General features: G+C 40.3%; 1 protein-coding gene across 1 annotated transcript; it reads left to right on the top strand.

Moving 5' to 3' along the window:
* The first annotated feature begins 3,162 nt into the window (after nucleotides 1-3,162).
* IGF2 (insulin like growth factor 2) lies at nucleotides 3,163-22,580 on the top strand. Its single transcript, XM_083349607.1, has 4 exons — nucleotides 3,163-3,472; nucleotides 12,113-12,269; nucleotides 16,823-16,986; nucleotides 18,725-22,580. The coding sequence occupies exons 1-4, from the start codon at nucleotides 3,380-3,382 to the stop codon at nucleotides 18,962-18,964; spliced, it is 654 nt and encodes a 217-aa protein (XP_083205733.1). The 5' UTR covers nucleotides 3,163-3,379; the 3' UTR covers nucleotides 18,965-22,580.
* The last annotated feature ends 1,329 nt before the right edge of the window (nucleotides 22,581-23,909 follow it).

Raw genomic sequence — 23,909 nt, forward strand, 5'->3', positions numbered from 1 at the left:
GAGAGAGAGAGAGAGAGAGAGAGAGAGAGAGAGAGAGAGAGAGAGAGAGAGAGAGAGAAAGAAACCAAACCAAATTGCCAGTTTTTTTCATTCTAAACCCAGACTTTTTCTTGGTCACATGGCCAAGAATGGAGCTACGTTAAGGGGTTGGAGAGACTTCCAGAAGCTGAGCTCTGTATTCCCTAACTTGTCATGTTCTAAAAGTGCTAGAAACTGGTGGTTTTCCTGACAGCTTTTCTACTTAATTTTGGTTAATTAAAAGAATCATTAAAAACAATAATCAGGTGAGCCAGAGAACTAAGCTGGTATCAAGAGAAATGACTTTGGGGCTATTGGCATCGATCAACACCTCATTTGGGACAATGAGTAGAGGACTATAACATCAACCCACTGCCTAAGCTAACCTTCTCCAAGCTAAAAAGTGCTGTTCTTTCCAATATAAGTTGTCAATACTGGCACAGTAACACTGCCCAGGGATGATGAAAGCCCAAGGAGCAGAAGGTCGCTCTAAATGGAGCCATTTGCAACAACTTAAAATACTCTGAGAGACCCTTTCTTGAAGTAGTTTTTGTCATATCCATGTATATATGATACTATTTTGTTCTGTCCCAGAAGATAAATGTTTAGGAGGTTCAGTCTCTTTTTCCCACAAATGTATTTAATTGAAGGAAGAAAGAATTCACCTTTAGCTTTGGTAAAATTCCTCTTTAAAGAATTTATATGTAAATATCAATAAAAGAATAAAAGTGTAGGATGGGACTTCAAAAAGAACAGAATGAACTTTTTTTTTTAAAAAAAGTTGGCCTTCCTTCCCTGCTTATTCCTGATTAGATTTACATCTTTTGAATTTTGCAAACATTTTATCAAGAGGAGTAAGCAGATACTGGAGATGCTATGTCAACTGTGTTCCCTCTCACCTACTTCTTGATTATCTGGTCTCTCAGACACAGATTCCAAAGACAATGAAAATGGCTAACAGGTAAGTGTTTATACTACAAAAGAGATGTTCCCCTGACTTTTTCATTGCTGTGCATTCATTTGTGCAACTTTGTCTCCTGATCTGCAGCAACAGCCTTATGATGAACAACTATTACCATAAATCCAAATTCCCATTAACACTGAAAATAACTTTAAATAGGTTAAAGAGCGCCACTGTCTGATAAAAGTGTTTTATCAGTCCCAGATCAGAATCAGGAGCTTCATATGGAAAAGCTTGTTTACAAGGGAATGCAACATGGAATGGATCCTTGGGGATCAATGACTTCTCTCAAGTTTAGTAAAACCACAACACTTTCTCACTTATTCACTCTTTCTATATATTTTCTTGTAACAACATTAATGGGATTATAAAGGTCAATATGAATAGCCAGTCACAAAGTTAATTTAGATCAGATTTCTCTGTCAAACCTGGAGCTGCTGTATAGGCTATACATGAATGCTGAGTTATTCAACATAGCTAACTGACTAAATTTTTGTAGACACTAAAGATTTAACCATATAATAAATGTGGTTAATAATTCCAGTTTTGCTACTCTGAAATAGCTATAAATCTAAGAAGCTACTGCTGTACTTTTAAATGGCAGGGGTAAAAAAAATACTGGGCTCCCAAAATAGGTACATGAGTTCTTATTTATTTCAGTTAAATCTTGTTTCAGAGAGATACAGACATAAAGACTGCAGGATAGGCAACCCTTAGCCTATTTTGAAAAAGCTAAAGATCTCCCTACAATCCTAAGGATAAAACTTTATCCCTTTAATATTATCATTGTTCAGACGAGTATGGTAAAACAGGATAGCTAATACATGGACAGCTTTTAGTAAGATTGCCCCCCCCCCATGTATTGAACTACAACATCCATCACCCTTGTCCAACAGGTTTTGGGAAATTGTAGTTGAACACATCTAGAAAGCAACAATTTGAAAACAGTTGTTTTCAGGGAGAAAATCCACTTAATGTTGGACTAGATGGCATCCCATTACTTATCCCTGGGTCTGTCTTACTGAGAGCCAGGAATATTATTTTGACTGTTGACAACAAGTTTGTCTTTTGTTCTCTTGATAACCTTGCTTTAAATAAATATTTATTCAGGTCACTTCTTTTAACCTGGGAATGGAAAATTTGTGACTTCCCACATACAGCTCCCCACCTCACTCACTGTTGGGCACATAGGATGGGTCACTGAGAGTTGTAATTCAGTAGCATCTGGAGATTCACAGATTCCCCATCTCTACACGATGCCTTGTTTAAGACTCTCACAGAAAGAATGGAGTCTGGTGAACGGTAGCCACCCTGTAACTTTTCATTAACTGTGTACTTCGAGTACTGTAGATTTGGAAAGCAGGGACCTATCCCCAATGAACTTGCCCTCAATTAGCAATTCAGAGGTGTGTTATAAAGGTAGCTCCCCTGAACACACTGCATTTGCTCTCCTAGCTGCACACATCAGCCTGTTCCAGAGTAGGATGATGGTGCAGCTTTCATTCTAGTGGCATCCAGTTCAGTTCACTCAATTTGCAAATACTCAGTGAAATTATAGCCTAGTTAATTTCCCTTTCTATCTACCTTCTGTCTTCACTGATAGGGAAGCAAAAAAAAAAAAAAACGGGACTGGAGAAACTCAGGCAGGACCTCTCCAGGTCTCCTTGACCTGAGCTTTGATGACATTAATCACAGGATTCATTCAATCCGTGAGAGCAAAGGCAAGTATCCACTAAACGTTTGGTTGCCTGAAGATTGTGGTATTTTCTAATCCCAATAAATAAAGTGGTGGGATTTATTTTAATGAAGAATGTATATTAAACTGTGTGTGTGTGTGTGTGTGTAGATAGATATAGATATATAGATATATAAACCAGGGGGGGGATCCATCTTCCTCATTTTCCCTTCCTTTCTTTGTGCATATATGGGGGGGGAGAGGTAATTTTGAGAAGAGGCAATAGCCCAAAAGCATGCTATTGATTTTTTCGTTTTTTGATTCAAATGAGAAATCTCAAGAGAGGGTAAAATGGGAGGAGGTTAAAGGGGGGGGAGGAAGAGAGACAGAGAGGGTTAGATAACCTCTGCAATTTTATTGGCTGACTTACCTTGAAGCCTGTAAGTTTGAGCATGCCCATTGGATGGGCGTATAAAAGAAGGGGCAGTGAGCGCATCGGTCTGTCTTCTCAGTGGAGCAGTTCATTGAAAGTATAGCCGCTACTAGCAGAGCTGAACCCACCAGCCAGCCCTGCCTCTGGAAACGAGATTCAAGCAAGAGACAGCAAAGTAAACTATCCGGCTACCTACGCACGCACGCACACACTCAGAAAAAAAAAAGATAAGGGAGACTCACTAACACCAAATAGAACCAGAAAAATCAGCCAAGCCAGAGTCACCACCACCATGTCAAGAGCAGAGGATGAACGCTGCAGCAGCAACCCAGGCTTGCTCCAAAACTCAACGCCAGAAGTTGAAAACAGCCTTGGCAGTTCAAAGGTAAGGGAGAAAAACAAGCCCTCTTGGGTCTCTCTCTCTCTCTCTCTCTCTCTCTCTCTCTCTCTCTCTCTCTCTCTCTCTCTCTCTCTCTCTCTCTCTCTCTCTCTCTCTCTCTCTCTCTCTCTCTCTCTCTCTCTCTCTCTCTGAGAGGAGGCGAAGTGAGGGAGCTGGGTGGTGCGTTCAAGCGGCTTTTGGCGGCGGCGCTGGCGGCAGCATCAGAACGGCTCTCCCAGAGCGGGGGGTCCGGGCGCTTAGGTCGCGCTGCGGGACTGGCTCCCTTTCGGCTTTGCGTGCGTGAGTTCAAGGCAGGACGCCGCCTGTAAAAACGCAACAAAGCTGTTAACTCCGTTCGGGCCGGAGAGAGAAGAGCGAAAGAGGAAAAGAAAAAAAAAAGTCTGGCTCTCCTTTTGAGCTCTGCTTTAAAAAAAAAACAACAGCGACAAAAATCCTTCACTTGCCTCCTAAGAGACTTTTTTCTTTCCTTCTCTCTTCCCTCCCCTCCCGTTTCCCCCCCCCCCCGAAAGGGCTCCCCTACTTTCAGCACTCTGTCTCCGGGACGGGGGGGGGGGAAACCAACAAGCCGGGGTTGTTTTGTTTTGCTTTTTTTTTTTTTGCACACCTTTTGTCACTCCCTCCTCTGTTTCCCCCCCCCCCCACTTCTCCCGGTAAAGTCTGTGCGAAATTCTTTGCCGAACAGGATCGCTGCAGAAGCGGTCGGCAAACGGAGCGCCGGCTTCTTCAACCAGCTCCTCGCTTTGATTTTATTATTGTTGTTTTTTATTATTATCATTATTATTATTATTTTTACGATAGTTATTTTCTTGCCCCTTTGTGGGGCAAAGTGGGCAAGGTGGGGGGGGAGAGAAAAAACTTTTTTTTTTTTGAGTTCTTCGTTCTGCGATGCAGACAAGTTGACACTAGAGGGACCCCGAGGGTTTGGTCAGAATGCTCTGGGGTGGTTTTTTAGGTTTTTTTTTTTTAGTTTTACGATGATTGTGGCGCTTTTCTGCTTTTTACAGTACAGGTTAGGCGAGCGGGCGGAGGGAGAGATGGACACGCTCCCGGCTTATGTAGCAAAACTCCTTTCTAGCCAAGAGGTTGAAAGTTCCTACCCAGAGAGAAGAAATGGGTGTGTGTGGTGTGTGTGTGGTGTGTGTGTGTAGGGGAAAACAATCGATGATAAAAAAAAAAAGCCCCGATGAATGAGATGCATTGTAGACGGTCTGATCCGTAAAGGGATATTGAAGACGACTTTCGGTCCCTGAATGTTTAGAAGAGGAAGCGGTGGGCAGAAGTTGTGGGCGCCTTTTCCCGCCTTGAGTTGCCTTTCAAGCGAAGCTAATAAACCACATTCTAGCTAGCCCAGGGTTACTTTTGACTGCCGAAAGTACGGCATATCCTAAATAGCCGGTAGGTAGCTCTTGTGACATGTGCCGCGGTGGGAAGTCTGGAGCAGGAAATCCAAAAGGTGTGCTTTGTTCTTACCGCTAGGGGCTGAACGGCGAAAGGACTGTAGGTGAATTCGGTAAATGTCCGGTGCGCGATTTGGAGACTTGCTTGGTTTGCCTGCCCGTTTAAGGACAAGCAAGGTCATGTTCTGAATGTTACCTTTATATATTTTGCATCACTTTTCTCTGCTTTCCTGAAGCTGCTTAGAGGAGAAAGCTTCTGAAGATTGCTGCGTTGTTGCAAGAACAACGTCGTTCTTCTTCAGCCCTGCTGGCTCTTAGGTTTAGAAACGCTATCGCGGGTTAGATCAATGAGGAGTGAAAACGGATCAAAGCAGGGACAATAAGCCAAGAACTGAGTGAGAAGAAAGGTCTGGCAGAGGGTCTCCCACTTCGTGTGGCCTTATTGGGATAACTGTTATTACTATTATAGTTCTCCGGTTTTCCGGTGTTCTTTTCTCTAGAAGAGGAATTGTTTGGAGAAGCTTAAAAAAGTTTTAGCACTGGGCAGAGCCATAGGGATTGGGAGCGCAGAAGGAAGCTGTGGTTTTCTACAGCTTTCACTGTGTCTGAACCAGCCAGTCATAGATGAACACAGTTTCTAAGGCTCAATTTAAAACAAACAAACAAAAAGACAAGACAGTTAAACACAAAGTTTAACAGGGTAGCATGTAAAGATGCTTGGGACCTGAGAATGACACTTTAAGCCTCCCAGCTGATGCTTCTGAGCTATATAGCATGTAACTGTTTATAATACCGTGCTTTGCAAACTACTAGCTTCTGTGGAAAACAGGGATAGTTGCTTACTTGAGGATGTGTTTCTCTCTCCCCCCCCCCCCCCTTCTGCTCTGGCACAAAAAGTTGCAGAGCGGAGAAAGAGCTGAGCGGGTTGCCATGCAAAGGGGAAGCAGTGAAAAGGGACTCCCCTTGTTGTTGTTGGAGCCTTTATGGAAAACTGTGCAGCTAAAGCCTTTGCTTCTGGCAATCAAGCGGTGCTTTCCCGCTAATTTGCCTTTCAAGAGGAAAACTGTTTACCTGTGCAGTCTCTGTAGACAAGGTCATTCAATATAAGAGTTGTCTTTCTCTCCTCCTGGAGTGATCTCGATCAGCAGCAACCCAGGGAAATCAAGTGAAAACCTTTGGTATTCTTGTATTATGCAGCTAAATGCACACGGGTCCTGGATGGTTTAAAAGGTTTTTTCTTTTTCTTTTTCTTCTTTCTGAGCCCATTTGGGAGGGGGTTCGCTGCAGCAAGGGCATTGCCCGCTGCACGCTACTCTCCTGTTAAAATTCATAATGGCAGCTTAGACTAGCTCGTTTATCCCAGCAAGGTCATTTCAAAGCAAGTGCCTACTTCATTAGCTGTGTACAGGAAAGGAGGAGGTCCTGAAATAAGATGCTTTTAAACAAGCAGAGATAGCCAAGGGACTGTTTTGTTAAACGAAGCTGGAAGAATATGCTCCATATTAGCAGGAAATGCAACAAACACAAATGTGGTTTTGGATGAAGTCTGTGCCCACTTCAGTCACCTTAATTCTCCCTGTAACTGAGTGATGTAATATTGTTGTCCCGTAGCTTTTGAGTTACTTCAGGGCTTGGAAACAAATGCAGAAGACAAGAGAACAAGCTGTGAATTTGGGAGATTAAAACTGATCGGTTCAGCTGGCTGAAGACATTTAGATTTCCTTTTTTCCTCTTTTGCCAGATGTTTTTTTCAAAAGTGAAGCGAATTTGTTTTATTATCTTTTTTTTAAAAAAACAACAACAACCTGAATACAGTCTTACTTCTTTCTTTAAAAGACCTCCTGGAGGAGATCCTCAAAGTTCAAGCAGTTTCTTATACTCTGATGGAATGAGTAAACAGGACCAACTCTCCCTTGTGCCCTTCCTTCAATCCTTGCTTTTCCCCACTGTAAAGGCTTAACTGATACCAATGTCCTTTTGGAGTGGTTAAGGGAATTGAGTGAACGTAGACTGTATTTGTTACCAGGACAAAGGGCAAGAGAAAGAATGTCCTTTCATTTAAGTGTCTTGGCTGTCTGGAAAATTTAGAAAATGAGTGTGAAAGCAAAGCAATGGCACTCAAGAGCAAAAATGGATCTTTTGCAGTCTTTCTACAGGGTGGTCTGGCTTGCTTGTGTATGTGTGTGTGCGAGGTAAGAGAGCTAGGAAAAGTCCTTTTGCATACTGCCTTTTCATTTATGCACTCCAATTATGAACACATTTATTTATGGTTGGGATTTTGAATAGTCTTGAAGAACTCACCTACATGCATGGTTGCAGCCCACCCTACCTGAAAGATAAACTAAATAGATCAGCTCCTACATCAGATTTCCTCAATCTGGAACTCCTTGATGCGTTTGGGCAGCACAGACCAGAATTCACTACTAGCATGACACCTGCTAGGTGAACACTGTCCTACAATTTAGGGGCAGGACCTACTTAAATCTCTTTGTGGTAGGCTTAGAGAGCACTTACCTAGCTCAGCTGAAATAAATCCACCAAACATTTAGCATAGCTGCTCCTTAATTGGAGAAATGTGAGCTCATTAATATATGAGTTAGAAATTGCTCCGTTTGATTGGTTTACATCTACATGTATTTGCATGAGGGGAAAAAAGTTTTCCCTTTTAGAAGATTCAGGCCTGTTTCACAATAGACACTACAGCAGCAATCATAAATCAGCTTCTCCTGATTGGTCTTCTGCTTTTTGAGAGTGTGCTTATACTGCAAATTTTAACCTCATGAAGTTTCAATGAGCTTGGAAAGACTGCCCAGACAAGTCCCTACAGTTTTTGGGGCAACGTTTTCAGAAGTGGTTGACCACTGCCTCCTTCCTAGAGTAAGGGAGGCACTGGCCCGAAGTCACCCAATTGGCTTTGTGCCTAAAGTGGGACCCCCCCCCCAGTCTTCTGGTTTTTAGCCTAGTACCTTAACCCCACTAGACCAAGTTGGCTTTTAAAATATTGTGGACAGAATACTGGCTGATGATTGAATTTCTGAGCTTGTGGGGAGGTGAGAAGAGAAGACTGCAGGGGAGGGGAATGAAACAACATAATTGGAAAGTTGGAACAGGAGAACACCACACTAAAACATGTTGCTGCCTATTCCATGTGTATGTGCAGAAGATAGTGTGCTGTGAATTCTTAGCCAATAGTTCTATAAAAAGCTGAGCGGAAGGACACATAACTTTCAGGGTAGAGGAGGTAAACAGTGATTCAGAATATTTCATCCACGGTCTGTCACATAAAACTCATTCTTCGCTTCCATTTTTCTCCCAGTAGGGTTGGGAAACTCTCTTCAGGAGATTACCATCAGAAATTAGCTGGACAAATGCACATGGAGAAAGCATCTACCTGCTGATTTAACCCCTGCTTTTAATTTTTCTCTGTGCATGGGAATTGTCCCAATTTGCACATTTTTATGAGTTATGACCTGGAACCACTTATATCTGTGCTTGTTTTTCAAATGTGCAAGAATTTAATATCACTGGGAAAACTGTTAATTCTGGTTCCTCTGGAGGTGCCTGAAGATGTGCATGTCTGTGTATATCAACCTTTGGTGGCTGTGAACCGCCCTGAGTCCCTAGGGAGAAGGGCGGTATATAAATTAAATAAAACTAAACTAAACTAAACTAAAATGTAACTGTTTAAACCCCAACAATTTAAAATGTATGTTACATATCTACATTCTCATGAGGCAGCTAGATCCCCCCTGCTCATTTTCTATTAACTGAATGGCTTAAACACATTAATATGAAGAGATCATGTGTAGACCAAGAATAGACCAATTGATGTTCCAACCCATCGACTTCCTCAGAGTGAGAGAAATTCCCAAAGGTTATGCACTTGTTTTCTGAAGGTTAAGGTTAAGGCGTCTGTTCGATTTCCTAAAAAGCAGCCCTATCTGTCATGCTGATCTTGCATGTACATGGAAGATAACCTGTCTAGGTTTAGTTACATCTTGCAGTAACTCCTTAGTTTTCCAAAGTGCCAGAACAGCACATGCTGGAAGTAAAATATGGACTTGGATTTGATTTTCTAAATCAGTATCCTGATGGGACCATGTAATAACAACTTCTTTAGCAAAATATTTGAAGGCCATCACATTAAGACAACTGTCTCACTTCTGTGGTATATTATGAGCTGACTACAAACAGGCTCCATTGCAGCATTGACTGCTAAACTTCCTACTAAGCCTCTCTTATCTCTATGACTGCATTGTCTTGTCTTCAGTGGAGTAAAGATGCCAGGATGGTTGTTTGTTTGCAGAACATTCATCTGGGGGAGGGAAAAAAAGGAATTCAGCACTAAGCCATTAAAAAGCTCTCCTTTTGGCCTTGTTTCCTACCATATTACATTGACCTCTGATGATAATTTGGGGGGGGGGCAGACTCAAGGTAAGGAGTAGCATTTTTAAGTGGGAGGAGAGCTCACAGAATAAAAAGTACAGTGTGCATTGGGTTCCAGAGGCATCCATTGGGGGCTGGATATCCACTATGCTTCAGAACTGTTATATCAATTTACTTGTAGATGTCAATTGAAATAGTTTGTACCTTATTATTTCATTTAAGGGGAGGCAGCTTTGTATTACACAGTGTCTGTAAAGAGTAGCCATATATCAAAACTGTTATAAATAAGTAAATTTTAATAATTGATTTTATCAACTAGCAGAAAAAAAGATTTATATGTGCTAACTACAGGTCAACATTTTTAAAAAGAAAAAAAAATGAGAACAGATTCTAACATAGAACTGGAAGAATGTCTAATTCCCATTGCTGACAATAGTGTCCTAAAACTATATAACTTCTGATCCAAAGTTTGGGTGGACAATTACAGCATAAGAGTGGGTTGGGATTAGCTGTGGCTGCACTTTCTGGCTATCTTTTTAAAAATACGTAGGCTTCATCTTCAAAGAAAAAAAGGAGCTCAAGAAAAATAGAATTGGTTGTGAGGACTGGGGTAATGGCAGTGAAGAGCTTTCATTTGAAGCCACCTCTTTCCTCATTGATCACTTTCATTTCACAAGTTAGAAAAAGGTCTATGGGATTATCTTTCAAGAGCAGTGCCAACATTCTGCTATAATGGGGCATTGTATATTTTTGGCAGACAAATATGTGCCACATCACCTCTTGTTTGAATAAACCCTATAGGCAGGTGAGAAGAGAGATGGAGTAATAGATCTCACAAGGGGAGGTGGCTAGTAACTATCAACTTTTGACACAGAGATAGATTTCCCAGATTTGAGTCCTCCTGGAAAAATGAAGTTTGTGTGTGTGTAGACATACACGCATATATTTTGCCAAATATATAAAAAATTAAGCAATCTTTTATGAGAAATCAGCAGGGACAGGGTCGATGACAAAATGGTTAAACTAACTTTTGAGTCTTGCCAGGAGGCAAAAGTTAATAGGGGATGGGCTTCCTGATTGACCATAAATTTTAACCAGCACATGTTGCATTATTTAGCAGTCTAAATACTTACATGCCTATGTGATCATATGCAAATGATCTTATTAAATGATCTTAGGCAGCTGATCAGTCATGTTGGTCACATTTTCACAGCATTTGTTAATTGCTAAGGAGCATCACTGATTACTACTAGTTTACTGGATTATTTGGACATATCTGGTAGACATGGAACCTGTTTGCTGGATGAATCAGAAAACACAAGACAATACTTGGAAGTTGTGTATCTAATTAGCATTTCCTCTGATAGCATTAGCCTTTACCTGCACATACAGGATTGGGCTGCTGACATGTCACCGTTAGCCCTTGAAAAAGCAAGAGGAGATGGATGCTGAGATGTGTTTGAATATTAGTGTTTGAATACTACATCCATTAAGAGATGGATGTATTTATTGTACCATTGAATTTTGCTCTATGGGGAGAGTTTGCCCTTTCTTTCTTTCTTTCTTTCTTTCTTTCTTTCTTTCTTTCTTTCTTTCTTTCTTTCTTTCTTTCTAGAAAGAATTCTTTCTTTCTTTCTTTCTTTCTTTCTTTCTTTCTTTCTTTCTTTCTTTCTTTCTTTCTTTCTCCCGAACATCCTCTATTTAGCAATGCAGTAAGCTTCTTAGAAAAGCGACATAGGTAGATCATTTGGTTCTAAGCCAATGAAAGAAAATAAATTGAATCTATATGAATCAATATTAACACACACATAGACACACACACGTACACACACACAGCACCAAAGACTTAACATACCATAAGTTACTGGAAAGCTCATATTCCATGATAGATAGAATGGATTAATGGATAGAAAGCTGGCCTTAAACTCTGCCAAGGGTCACGTTAGAAAGCTTGAGACTAAGCCAGGAATAGATTGAACTAGATCACTGTGGGATTTTTTCCAACTCAATGAAAGGTCATCCCATCTGCTTGATGTGGTTCTGATGTAGTAGTTAGAGAGCTGGTATGTTTTCTTTTAAAACAGTAATGCTGATCTGTTTTAAAGCTGTCCAGAAAAACTGTCTAGATACAGAGCCATAGCAGTTCGGCAATTAGCAGATTTGCCAATTTTCATTTTGTATAGTGATGCAACATTCTTGTAAAATGCAGAGTAAATCTTCCTTATTCTTTCACATGTGGCAGGTCTTTTCTAGAATTATATCTGCCCGTTTAATTTATAGGTTTTAACAAAATATAGTGCTTTGAATTATTGTAGTTAGGTTTTGAAACTAAAAATTAATCACAACAGAATTGCTGACATTTGTCATCGGGGTAGAGAAACTTCTTTTCACACAGACTCCAACTGATGACTTTGGGCTCAGAGAGAAATGAGAGGTTTATAATTTTGCTTTCATCATCACCTCATCTTCCATAGAAATGCAGGAAGCTGTTTCCATCTTTGCTGACCTACATCTGGATTTGAACCTCTAAAACAGAAAATAATGAAACCGGCTTAGTATTTTGATTTCTACTAATTGAAGCAAAAGCAGAGAGAAGCTGCAGGGAGAAACCGTGTTCTACCTGCTTTTTTAGTGTGTGTAATATTCAGAACATACATTTGGAAGAAAAAAATTCTTTATGTTTACAGATTTCTATAATTTTTAAGCCTCTTGTCCAAGCACTGTGTTTTGTGTACTTGATCCATGTCTGGCTTGCTATGACTGGTGTGACAAACCCTGTTAGTTTAGAGGTCACTTAAAGGAGCAGCTTTTAACATGATGGATTTTTCTCTTTCACCTACAGAAGATGTGCATCTCCCGGCGGATATTGCTGCTTATGCTCACCTTCCTGGCATATACGATTGATTCCGTCTCTGCATACAGTCCTGCTGAAACTCTTTGTGGTGGAGAGCTGGTGGATACACTGCAGTTTGTCTGTGGGGACAGAGGCTTTTATTTCAGTAAGTATAGGGGGTGGGGTGGGGCAAAGTGAAATGAGTTCAGCTTGGAAAAGTGCCACTATATATCCATATATAGCAATACACGGTGTTTTGGAAAGTTATATATGAAGCAGCATCTCCGGAGGCCTCACCTTAGCTATATATGCTATATATGCTACCTTTTGTGTATTGCTGGTGGGTGGCTAGGGCTGAGCTGAGCTGAAAATCCATGTAACCTGGCAGATGTGATTAAGCTCCAGTTCCTATGAATCCCAGCCAGAATGGCCAGTGATAAGAAAAGCTAAATGTGGTCTAAGACTTCTTCTGTACCTGAATAATATCAGATTGCTTGGTTCAAAATCTTGTATTCTACATCTGCATGATCAAACAATCACAAAATGAAAATAGTTCTATATTCCTCTTGTAGAATTTGAATTGCTTACAGCCAGAATTAAGTACACACACTGCAATCCTTTATCTACTTACTGGCCAACCAACACCCTTAACTTCATTCAGACATGCTGCAGGGTAGTCATGAATAAGATTGCACTGAAAGTCCCACTCACACCATGTGAAAACTACTGTTGACAACACCTTAATTAAGTAATACCCTTTCATAAGTAAGAAACCATCCATAGTGGTGTTATCAGGAGAAGCAGTACATAAAATCTTCCTTAATTATTAGGCCTAATCTAATTTCATCTATATCTAAAATAGTGCTTTGGGGAATGGCAATTAGCCAGGATTTGGAAGCTTTGCTTTCGGAAGATTTAGATTTTCACATAAAATTCTGACCACTGTGCCCCAAAGTGTAGAGAAGGAAAATATATGACAGTATTAGTCTTTCTTAGAAAAATTCTTGCAAAATTTTAAATCTTTGAAAACAGAATTCATTACTTGGGTTGTGTAAATCTCTAAAAATCTTTTCAATTTGATCCACTGTATTACTAGTCAGAATCCTGGTGGATTGGTGTATGGGTTCAATCCATAGACAATGGTTGCAGCATATGGGGACTTTGTAATTTAATTGTTAGCACAAATTGCTGAATTATTTTTTAAAATGCCAGTCACCTTGCCCTTTCTTTCTTTCTTTCTTTCTTTCTTTCTTTCTTTCTTTCTTTCTTTCTTTCTTTCTCTTTCTTTCTTTCTTTCTTTCTTTCTTTCTTTCTTCCTCTTTCTTTCTTTCTTCCTCTTTCTTTCTTTCTTTCTTTCTTTCTTTCTTTCTTTCTTTCTTTCTTTCTTTTTTTCTTTCTTTCATTTTATATGGCCACCTATCTCACAGAATGTGAATCTAATATTCTGGCATGTACATATCCCTGATATCCTTTTTTAAAACTATCCCTGTGTTTTAATTTTTCATCAAGGAAATACATGCTTATTTGATCAGCAGGGCAGAATTATAAACTTTTTGATCATTAGAATTTATTTACACCTCTATTAAATCACCCTTCTTCAAGCAGATATTCCTTCCAGGCATGTTGAAATTATATCATCCAGAATTCTGAGCCAGAGTGAACTTGGCTCACATTGGCTGGGATCCTGGGAAATGTAATCCCCTAAATCTGGAAAGGATCAAATTGGGGACAATTATTCTGCAAATCATCCAATTCCTTGTCCTGTCATATTATGTCTGGCATCATGAGTTGTCCTGCTCCCTGCTTCCCATATTGTAGGTGGTCTGAATCGTCTTCTGAGAACACTTTTAAAGGGAAGTTGCTTCTTAGTCTCTTTAATCTGCAGCTCTGTCCAAACTCACCAAAGGTCAAGACCCCAGCTGGGGCAATTCATCATCACCCTATTGAAGTCAGACCCGTAAGCTTTAGTTCTCTCTTTAGATTCTCAAATGCGGGTGGGGGAAGGCTGGCAGTAGTTCTGGAGAAGGGATGTTGAGCTAAAAATACCCCCGCTTAGGAAGTAGTTAATCAGCAACATGCCCAATAAATGTGTTTTCTAAGCATTTCTGGCAGAAGAGGAAGAGGAAGAAGCGGAAGGTGGCATTAAGGGAGATCCAATAATAGTGATTAGTGTTCTTATACTAGTATCAGTGAAGGACTCAAGATGGAGTGTTTAAAGGTAGGCATAGTAGCCAATATTTGAGAGGTCTGATTCCAGCTCTTGGGGATTTTTGAATCAGAGAAAAAAGCCAGTCTGACATAGGTAAATGAAGCTTGAATCTCTGTGTGAATCAGGAGGAGATGAGGGTGGGGGAGAGCTGAGCGAGAGTCCAGGCATCTGACTTCTGTAAACAAGGGCTCCTGTTTCTTCCTTTCTAACAGCTGATAAGAACTTAGCTCTTTCCAGCCACTTACGCTGACAAAGCACATTCTCTCCTTTCTCTCTCTCTTTTCTCTGCATCCCTCAGAATAATACTAGGAAAAATAAGGGGGTGGGTGGTGGTGGAAGGGAAGCTATTTGGGGGAGGGGTTTGGAACAATGGATGCTGCTGCCCAGCCACTCGACAAAGGCCCTCTTGTTGGTGCCCACATTCCTTTGTCAGGAGAAGAGAGGATTGTTTACACCCAAAGTATTCTTACGCTTGATTTGGTGCTTGATTGATCCGATGGAAGTGGTACTCAGGAGAGTGTGTATGAAGGAGGCACAAGCTGTGGAATATTTTTGTGTTATTCAGAAGTATGGCACACACGAGGCCCTGTACATCCCTCATATATACGCTCCGGGATGCACAAGTGCATCTGAACTTTGACCCCAGACTTAGTCAGCAATATTTAGCCTCCTTGCAATTTCTGTTTAGGAAAAGAGAGAAAGAAAGAAAAAGCTAAATTGGGAAGGGGAACTAAGAAAGAAAAAGGAAGAAACTAAATTGAGGAGAGGAACTCTTATCATTGTCAAGTCACAGTAGCCATGTGTCTTGTCTTTTGTTGTGGCTATCTTTGTTGATGAACATGATCCTTGGCCCTTCACCTGAGATGGTGCTCAGAGGATAACAGTGTTTATGTATTAGACATTGATGAGACTTATTATCAGATCTGATCTCAGCAGTATCTAGTTAGGGGTTACTTGTGAGGACATCTCTTCAAAAGGAAAAAAAAAGTTGTCATTGTGCAACAGGAACTAGCAAAAAACAATGTTTGTGCAAATCCCAAAGGCAGCAATACATTTAATCAATAGTATAGTGCGTATCAGGAGAGAACCAGAAGATCCTGGTTAAGGTGTTAAAGGTGTTATGATGATCACTCTCTTCTTTGTTTCAGTTACTATCTCCAATTATAGAGATGATATTAATGGATATTAATGAAGATTGCTGACAGCTCATATATTTATGTAAATTACTAACAAAGAATTAAAGGAGACTGAGATGCATTTCTGACTCTTTAGTCTTCATCAGTCAGCCATACCCAGGTTCGAATCTCAGAAGGGTATGGCTGACTGATGAAGACTAAAGAGTCAGAAATGCATCTCAGTCTCCTTTAATTCTTTGTTAGTAATTTACACACACACACACACACACACACACACACACACACACACATATATATAATACTACTACTAAAAATATTACATAATGGTGGTCTATGTAAAATTTCCTTGTCAGTTTACCTTTTGTTAGCAACAACATCTCAGAGTTTGCCTATGAAGGAATTTATCAGCATTCTGGAAAAAACACATTTGTTCCTGTTTTTAAATAGAATAGCATTTTCTTTCAGGAGAGTAGCATATAATTTAGAAAATAGGATTTTTTTTTGTTTTGTTATTTTTAGAAAAAGATCACGCATCAAATTGCCAGCTGTATTGAAGTGGATAGTGAAAGCTGTCCAATTGCTAACAAACAGCTTATACTTGGGGAATAACTTAGCAAGAAAAAAATCACAGATGAGTAAAGGAGTTTGTTTTCATCATAAAAAGATAGAGCTGTGACTAACAGAAAGCAGATTGGCATTTCATATATTTTTCTCCTGGAGTATGTATCCCAAGCCTTGTTTTGATTACTCGCATTCAAATAAACTTGCTTTTAAATTACTGAGTTCAGCAAGCTTAGCTCACCTTAAATTTATTAAAACCCTATTTTCAAACTATGGTTCTGAGTTAAGATCTTTCTGGACTGTCACATTTAAAGGAGAAATACATTAGCATGAAACTGAAGTAGTTGCCATTAGAATGGAATTATCTGGGTTTTTAAAACTCTAAACTAGGCTTGTACTAACAAGTGAAATAAAATTTATTCTATACCAGCTCCAAGTGAATTGTATTCTTTCCCAACCTGGCATCTTTATTTATGGGTTGGAAATAATTTACATCATTAGTTGACTGGTATAGATGAAAATAATAGGGCAATTGGACTATTGAAATTGAAAATGTCCTTAAATTTAAGGATGTTTGGACCATTTGGTTTGGTGAGTTGCAAACTGGGTAAACCAAGAACAGCCTGATTCATTTCTGCACTCCTGCTACCTTACCATCAAATGTGGAATTTACAAAGCTCTAAATGGACCATGGGGATGCTGCTGATTTTAAAAGAAAGAGGCAAAACATATTGATCTATTTCTCCATCGTCTATCTTCAATACTTAAAATGTGTGGCATCACTTATTTTTAATTGAACTTTTGTGTCAACAGGTAGGCCTGTGGGTAGAAACAGAGGAAGACTCAATCGTGGCATTGTGGAGGAGTGCTGCTTCCGGAGTTGTGACCTGAATCTTTTGGAAACTTACTGCGCAAAATCTGTCAAATCAGAGCGGGACCTCTCTTCATCTCTTGGGGTTTTACCAGCACTAAACAAGGTTGGTAAAGATCCTATCTAAGTAATCAGATACATTTTTGAAAGAAAAACAATATCCCATGGGACTACAGAGCCCTTATCTTCAGTATTTGCTGCTTTTGCAGGTATAGCAAAATCATATTATCTATGTACAGATAACATCTTCTCCCGAAGCAACTATTTCTTAAAAGAGAGTCCAGAGATGGGGGTGGCTAGGGAGGAATGACAATGAATGGTAAAGTACAACATGTCCACTGCTTGTCCCAAAATGGAAGTTGTTGTAAAGTCTGTTCCAAGTACCTATTTGCTTGGCAGAATATTGCAGGATATCGAGTATCATGCTCAAAGTGAATTGGGCATGTTGTTAATAGCAATCCTATGCATACTTATTTAAAAGAAAGCATCATGCAACACAGTGTAAATACATTGCAAATAAGCACACCAGCAGAATTGCATTGCCAGGATATTATCAGATAGGTATGGGAGACTTTGTTAAGCAGTCTTGTAAATGGGACCTACAACAAAGTACCAGCTAATCAGGCATACTGTCTTCCACGTTGCCATCCACGATAGTCTTACATGGGTACTGAGCAGGCTCAGTTCTCAGTAGGCTGTTTTGGTGAAGTTCTTACCTTTCAGAGACGTCCACAGAGGAGAATCAGAAAAGTCAAGTTGGAGGCTGTGACAAAAACCTTCCCTCCTTTTGTTGACATGCGTTGCACACCTGGTGAATATATGCAGGCTTTGATAACACAGTCATAGTTACCATCTTGACCTTTAGACCCCCTCCTGGAGATGTTCCTTTTACTTTTAGCTTTTCCCCTGCTATTTCTGTCTTTATGACAAAATGTAGGGTTCTTCCTGTTTTGCCAAGATAGCTCCTATTTCCAATCTCCATTCTGCTTTTGCTGAACTAAACCCCCTACATGGAGAATGAGGTCACTTTAGTATATGCCAGCCTACCTCAAGCTGGTGCTCTTCAGATAGTCTGATTGCATAAGGAGACCTTAAATCCAATACACCCAAAAGGAAAACTGATGAGTAAGATTTTCAATATAGCTAATTCTCACTTACTTAATGTCCCATTTAGCAACTGTTCAAAGGTATGACAGTCTAAAAAAAAAGCTTTGCAATCAATCTTTATATTTATGACCATTGCAGAGTCCTATAGTCACTTGATCACTATTCAGGTGCTTTGCAACCAGTACACATCATGTACAACTGCCATAACATCCTGCAGTCAGATAACATCCTGCAGTCACACAAATCACCATATGTGTGCTTTGCAACTGATTTGTGACAAGCAGAAGTAATAGAGAAGGCAGAAGTAAAATCACAAGTCACAACTGAAGGGGAAATAAGCCGTCACAGTCACATGATTTTCCATTTAGCAATCGCATCACTTAGCAACAGAGTTGCCAGTTCCAATTGTGGTCACTAAGCAAGATATATGGTGCCCAACTTTCAATCACTATAGTGCATGCAATTAATTCAACTCAAAAATGCGACACAATGAAATGTGGATAAACTATCCAATTTTATTGGATGCTCTTGGATACCTGTGGCATAAAGAAAGGGAGATCTGAAGGAAAGTCATTACAGGTGTCAATTTTGCACCAGAGGAATGCATTCTCTGCTGTTTCAGCTCTGTCTGCTTAGCCATGTGACATCACAGCCCAGTGACAGTCCGTATCCTTTCGGTTTGTCAGGGCAAGCAATAAACTGATCCTCCTTTGCACTTCTTTCCTTGTTTCTCTCAGGATATCTTCCAAAAGCCTTCCCATGCCAAGTACTCAAAATACGACATTTGGCAGAAGAAGAGCTCGCAGCGCCTTCAGCGAGAGGTTCCCAATGTCCTCCGTGCCCGCAGGTATCGATGGCAAACTGAAGGACTGCAGGAATCTGAAGAGTCCAAGAACCATCGCCCATTGGTTGTCCTGCCAACACAGACACCTCTGCCTGCGCACACCACCTCAGAAACGTCACGCAGCCAGAAGTGAACTGTGGCGAACTATTTGCAAAAGTGACTATTATTATTTTTCCCAGTCTCATGGGAGGTGTTTTCAAGGTCTGGCCCCAGCCTTTTCTCTCTTGCAGACCAAGGCAGAGGTGGGGGGGAGAGCAAATGTCCTTTCCCACCAAGGAACAACAGAAAAAGGGGCACGGGAACACCAAATGAGTGGGATTATGACATCAGTGGTGGCAGCAACATTTTTGTGGCATTGTCTTTATAATTTTTTTTTAAATCTATTGGTTGGCTTTGTACTTTCCTACCCAGTATTTTCAGCTTGAACTTAACAGGGACAGCTAAGGCACTTGAACTATGTAATAACAGACATGCCTTTCAGTCCATATACTAACCAATGAAGACAGAGTGAGAGAAGATCATGGTATTAAAAGAAGGCCAAATTCCTTATTTCAACTGACAGATAAAAAAAAGGGAAACAAAATCTGAAGTTTTAAAGGTTGGCCTAACCTTTACCCCATTTTATTGTTTTATAAGTCACAATTGATAGATTTGAGGAGGGGGGGTTGCACATTTTTTTAAAGCTAGAAACAAAATGATGAGGCCCACTATCTTTTTTTTTTTTTAATTACACAGTTCAAAATGTACTTGCACCTTTTAGAAAAATCACCGATGAAGTGAAAGAGTTTGGGTGAACGTAAGTTCACTTTAATGGCGGAGGCGTCAGCATTGCACATTTGCCACAGATTTAGTTGAATTATATGAAATATATATTATATATATAACTTTTTTTTTGGCAGAAAAGCACTATTTTTAATGGGACCATTTTGTGTGTGTCTAGTAACTGAAGAGGGATTGTAATGTTTAAATGTTGTTAATGGTGCTATTGTAAGTTGGAAGGGGAAAAACAAACCCAGAAATTACAAGAGGGCAGGGTGGGAAGGACAAGATCTCGAAATATACTGAACTTGAAAAAATTTTTAGCTTTTCGTTTTAGGAAAGTGTGATAAGTGTGTTCTTTTTTTTTTTCTCTTCTGAACTATAGCTTGGTCATGACCATAAGAGCTAATTGCCACTCACATGTATACATACAATAGCACACACAGGCAGAATCACAGATACATCTATATTCATTTTTTTAGGTGAAAGTATATATTTTTAAAAATACTTTATTCAGTCTCTGTTATCCAAATCCTCTTACAGCATGCCTTCTGCAAAGGCCTTTGCATGTATTGGAGAAGTAATCCATCATGGACCTACTCACTCTATAAGTGTTTACCTTAGAGCTTCTGCAGAATAAGAGCTACTTTCCTCTTGGGCAGTTTGGTCATTTTCTGTTCTGTCTCCCTCAGCCACCATTGTATCTAGTCAAGGTGTAACTATTCATACCTTTCAGGGTTTCCAAGAAGATAAACATCATGCCTAGATTTGCCTTCTTTAGGATAGGTTGTTCAATTAACAAACCTTCCTACTTGGTTGCTTTTTCTCCTTTTCCAAAGAGTAAGTTCTTGGAGAGACACCTCTTGTGCATTAAACAGAATCACTTAGAACCACACTATGTACTTCCTGTCATGGGGACGGAAAGGGGAACAAAAAGGTCTTGCAAGGAAGGAGGAAGAGGAGGCATGTAGTTGCATTTGTAGAAACAGTAGCCTTTTTGGCTGCAAGATGCAAGGGAGGCATAACCATTCTGTCTCCGCATTCTTGAGGTGAAAAAGAAGAACCTCAAGCTGAATGCATTGTAGAAAAGTGGCAATGCAGTTGGCTAAAGCTCATTCCTTGATTTGAGCAATGTGCAAACTGGTGGTTTTATAAAAATATCAGAACTGTTTTAGTCTTAGATTTATGAAGGGAGAGCCCAGTAATCCTATTGTCTACACACAGTTGCTTAGAAAAAAAAGGGACATCTAACTCATTCTGTACTGGCTTTGCTTTATATATATTTATATATATATATATATATATGCGCATTTAAAGAACCTAAAGATTATACTTGAATTGTATTCTTTTCCTTTTTAAATGAAGGGTTTGGGGTTTTTTTTACACACGTTATCAATTTTGAATTTTTTTTAATCTTGCAGTCTTGAGCCATGAGGCCTTGGCACGGCCCTGTAAAAAAAATCAACAGTATTTCCCTTAAGTATGAAATAGAAGATAATTACTTTAATTCAAAAGTAAGTGGAAGGAGGGAGCAAAAGAATTTAAATTCTTAAAAAAGTTTTGTTTGCAAATGGTTTTTTAAAAAAACAAAACGAGTCCGCTTTTATGCGTAAAATGTTCACACAGGTGTATAAATGTTTTTCCACTGTATTCTCCCACCCCCACCCCTATATTTAATATATCAGAAGAATGGAACAGAATGATTTTGTTTCAAGGGATAATAGTAATGAAAGAGAAAAGGGAATTTCTGTATAATCTGGGCTCTGTTTTTCTTCGGAGGGGGGGGTAATTCTTAAGAGAGTTACCCTTATATTGCAAAGCAATGGCATGCTGGCTTTGGATTTATAGTGTATTAGTGAATAGGGTGCTCTTAAAACTTACCACTGAGAGCTTGTCAATTGGGGAATATCTTCAAAGTTAGCAGGAGGACTCTGTATGCATACAGTTTTGGCACTTCCACATCTTGGAAGCTAGTTCTAGAAGACTACTTCAAGATAGCTTCTTTCCATCACTTTGTGTACTTAGGTACCTTAGTGTCAGATGCTGAGCTTTTAAGGATGCTTTGCCAATATCTTTTCCCCAAAGGCATGTCAGATTTATTCCTAGTGACTAAATTTGAGCAAGGAGGCTTGAACAGAAGAAAAAGCTGCATGTTGGACAGCATCTTGCTTGCTTGCTGAACTTCCAGCTACAGGCACTCTGGTAAGGCTTTGGTCCTATGCTTTTGCATTGGAACAAGCCCTATTAAACAGACTAACTGTTCAAACAAGTTGGACTGACTATTTTTAAGCAATAATAATAATATAATAATAATAATAATATTGCTATCAGAGAAAGATGTGTTCTCTTCACAAGATATGCAACTACACCAAAGGGAACATTCAAATCACCTATGTGCCTTGGAAATACTGAGTTGAAAGTTGTTCAAGCTGGCTGAAGAGATTGTAAACTCTGTACTAAGGGATGCAATGTTTGAGGGGTAGGACAGGTGAGGATGTCTTTCTAGCTTTCTGCTGGAGGAATCAAAGTGTGATGAGGCTGGGGTTGTAACTGAGACGCTTAACACGGACATTCTAGAGAAAAGGAACCCAGCTCAGTCTGTTAGGAGTTACCTGTAAGAACCTCTTTCATCGTAACAACGTAACTGATTCTAGGGGCAATTATAGTTTACATTAAAAAAAATGTTGTTGGTTATTTTCTTCTTGCGTGATGGGGAAAATCCACTTAAAATGAAACATTACTGGAACACATAACTGGCCTGTTTTCTTTAACCCCCTGGTGCAAAGCCAGCACACTTGAGGGAAAGAGCACAGTTCCCCTAACTGGTCCCACTGTTTTACTTCATCCATTTCATTTGCAAAGGCTCAGTCTTTTTGGTGATGGACCTTGCTGCCTCTGCACTAAATGAAGGGAAGAATTATACTTGTTTTGTTTTTTTAGGGTTTTTTTGTGTCTCATTGTATGTATTATTGTCTGCTTAAGTTTTATATTGTGGGGAGGGGTTGGGGAAGAGGGTGGGGAGATGGGGATTGATGTATCTTGAAATACTTCACTTGTGTGCACTCAATTTGCCCGGATTCTGCACCTATTGTACTTTTCATTCATACCGTTATCAATAAAGCAATCAGTTATAATGTCTTTGTGAATGACTTTCTCTAAATACTGAACTAAAAGGTAAAGGTAAAGGTTCCCCCGCACATGCGTGCTAGTCGTTTCCAACTCTAGGGGCCGGTGCTCATCTCCATTTCAAAAACGAAGAGCCAGCACTTGTCCGAGGATGTCTCTGTGGTCATGTGGCCGGCATGACTGGACACCAAAGGTGCACAGAATGCTGTTACCTTCCCACCGTAGTGGTCCCTATTTTTCTACTTGCATTTTTACGTGCTTTTGAACTGCTAGGTTGGCAGAAGCTGGGACGAGTAACAGGTGCTCACTCTGCTACACGGCACTCGGGATCCAACCCGCCAAACTGCTGACCTTCTGATCGACAAGCTCAGTGTCCTAACCCACTGAGCCACCGCGTCCCCAAAATACTGAACTACTGTATGTTTAATCTGCAGTTAATCTTTATCTAAAAAAGTATCTTTGAAGGAACCTATTGTTGTGACTCAGGGCCAGCCTGTGGGCCCGACAGCCGGGTCCGATGTATCGGAGGACTCAGATGTGGGGGAGGAGGGAAACGAACCGGCTGATGATGATTTGGAGACTTTGCAGAGTCCTCAGCCGGGAACCTCTTCTCAGCTGTGTGAGCCCGAGAGTGCGGAGGATGATGACCCACAGCTGGCCCTGTTCAAGGACGCCCGACGCAGGAGGCAGACGAGCAGGGACAAACAAAGGAAGGCTATGGGACTCCTCGGGAGGAGGCACAGGGAGACCACGCCCTGAGCTCTCTATAAAAGAAGTGTTTGGGGAGGGGCTAGTTGCTGAAAGCAACTTTTTCTTTGAGAAGTCAAGCTCTTGTATTTTTGTAACAGTGTAATTAAAACTTGGCAGAAGCCTTTTGATCTTGGACGCTTTCCAGACTCTTCCTTTGATTAGGGGTGCGAGAAGAGGGCTGGTTTAGAACAGTTTGCTTTCAGCCACCCACCCCTTAATACTACGATGGAGCAGCTTCTTGCCGAGAATGTCCAGCTCAACCAGCAACTCACCTTGCTGGCCACTCAGGTGGCACAACTGCAGGCTCAGGTACATGCTGCCCCCCCACCCAGGAGGAAATGTCAGATAGCTATGCCGGATAAATTCGCTGGTAATCCAGAACTGTTTCCTGCCTTCCTGGGACAATGCCAGCTTTATATCAGCGTGAAAGCAGCTGATTTCCC

Source organism: Vipera ursinii (assembly GCF_947247035.1).
Source record: "Vipera ursinii genome assembly, chromosome: 1".
Classification (NCBI taxonomy): Eukaryota; Metazoa; Chordata; class Lepidosauria; order Squamata; family Viperidae; genus Vipera; species Vipera ursinii.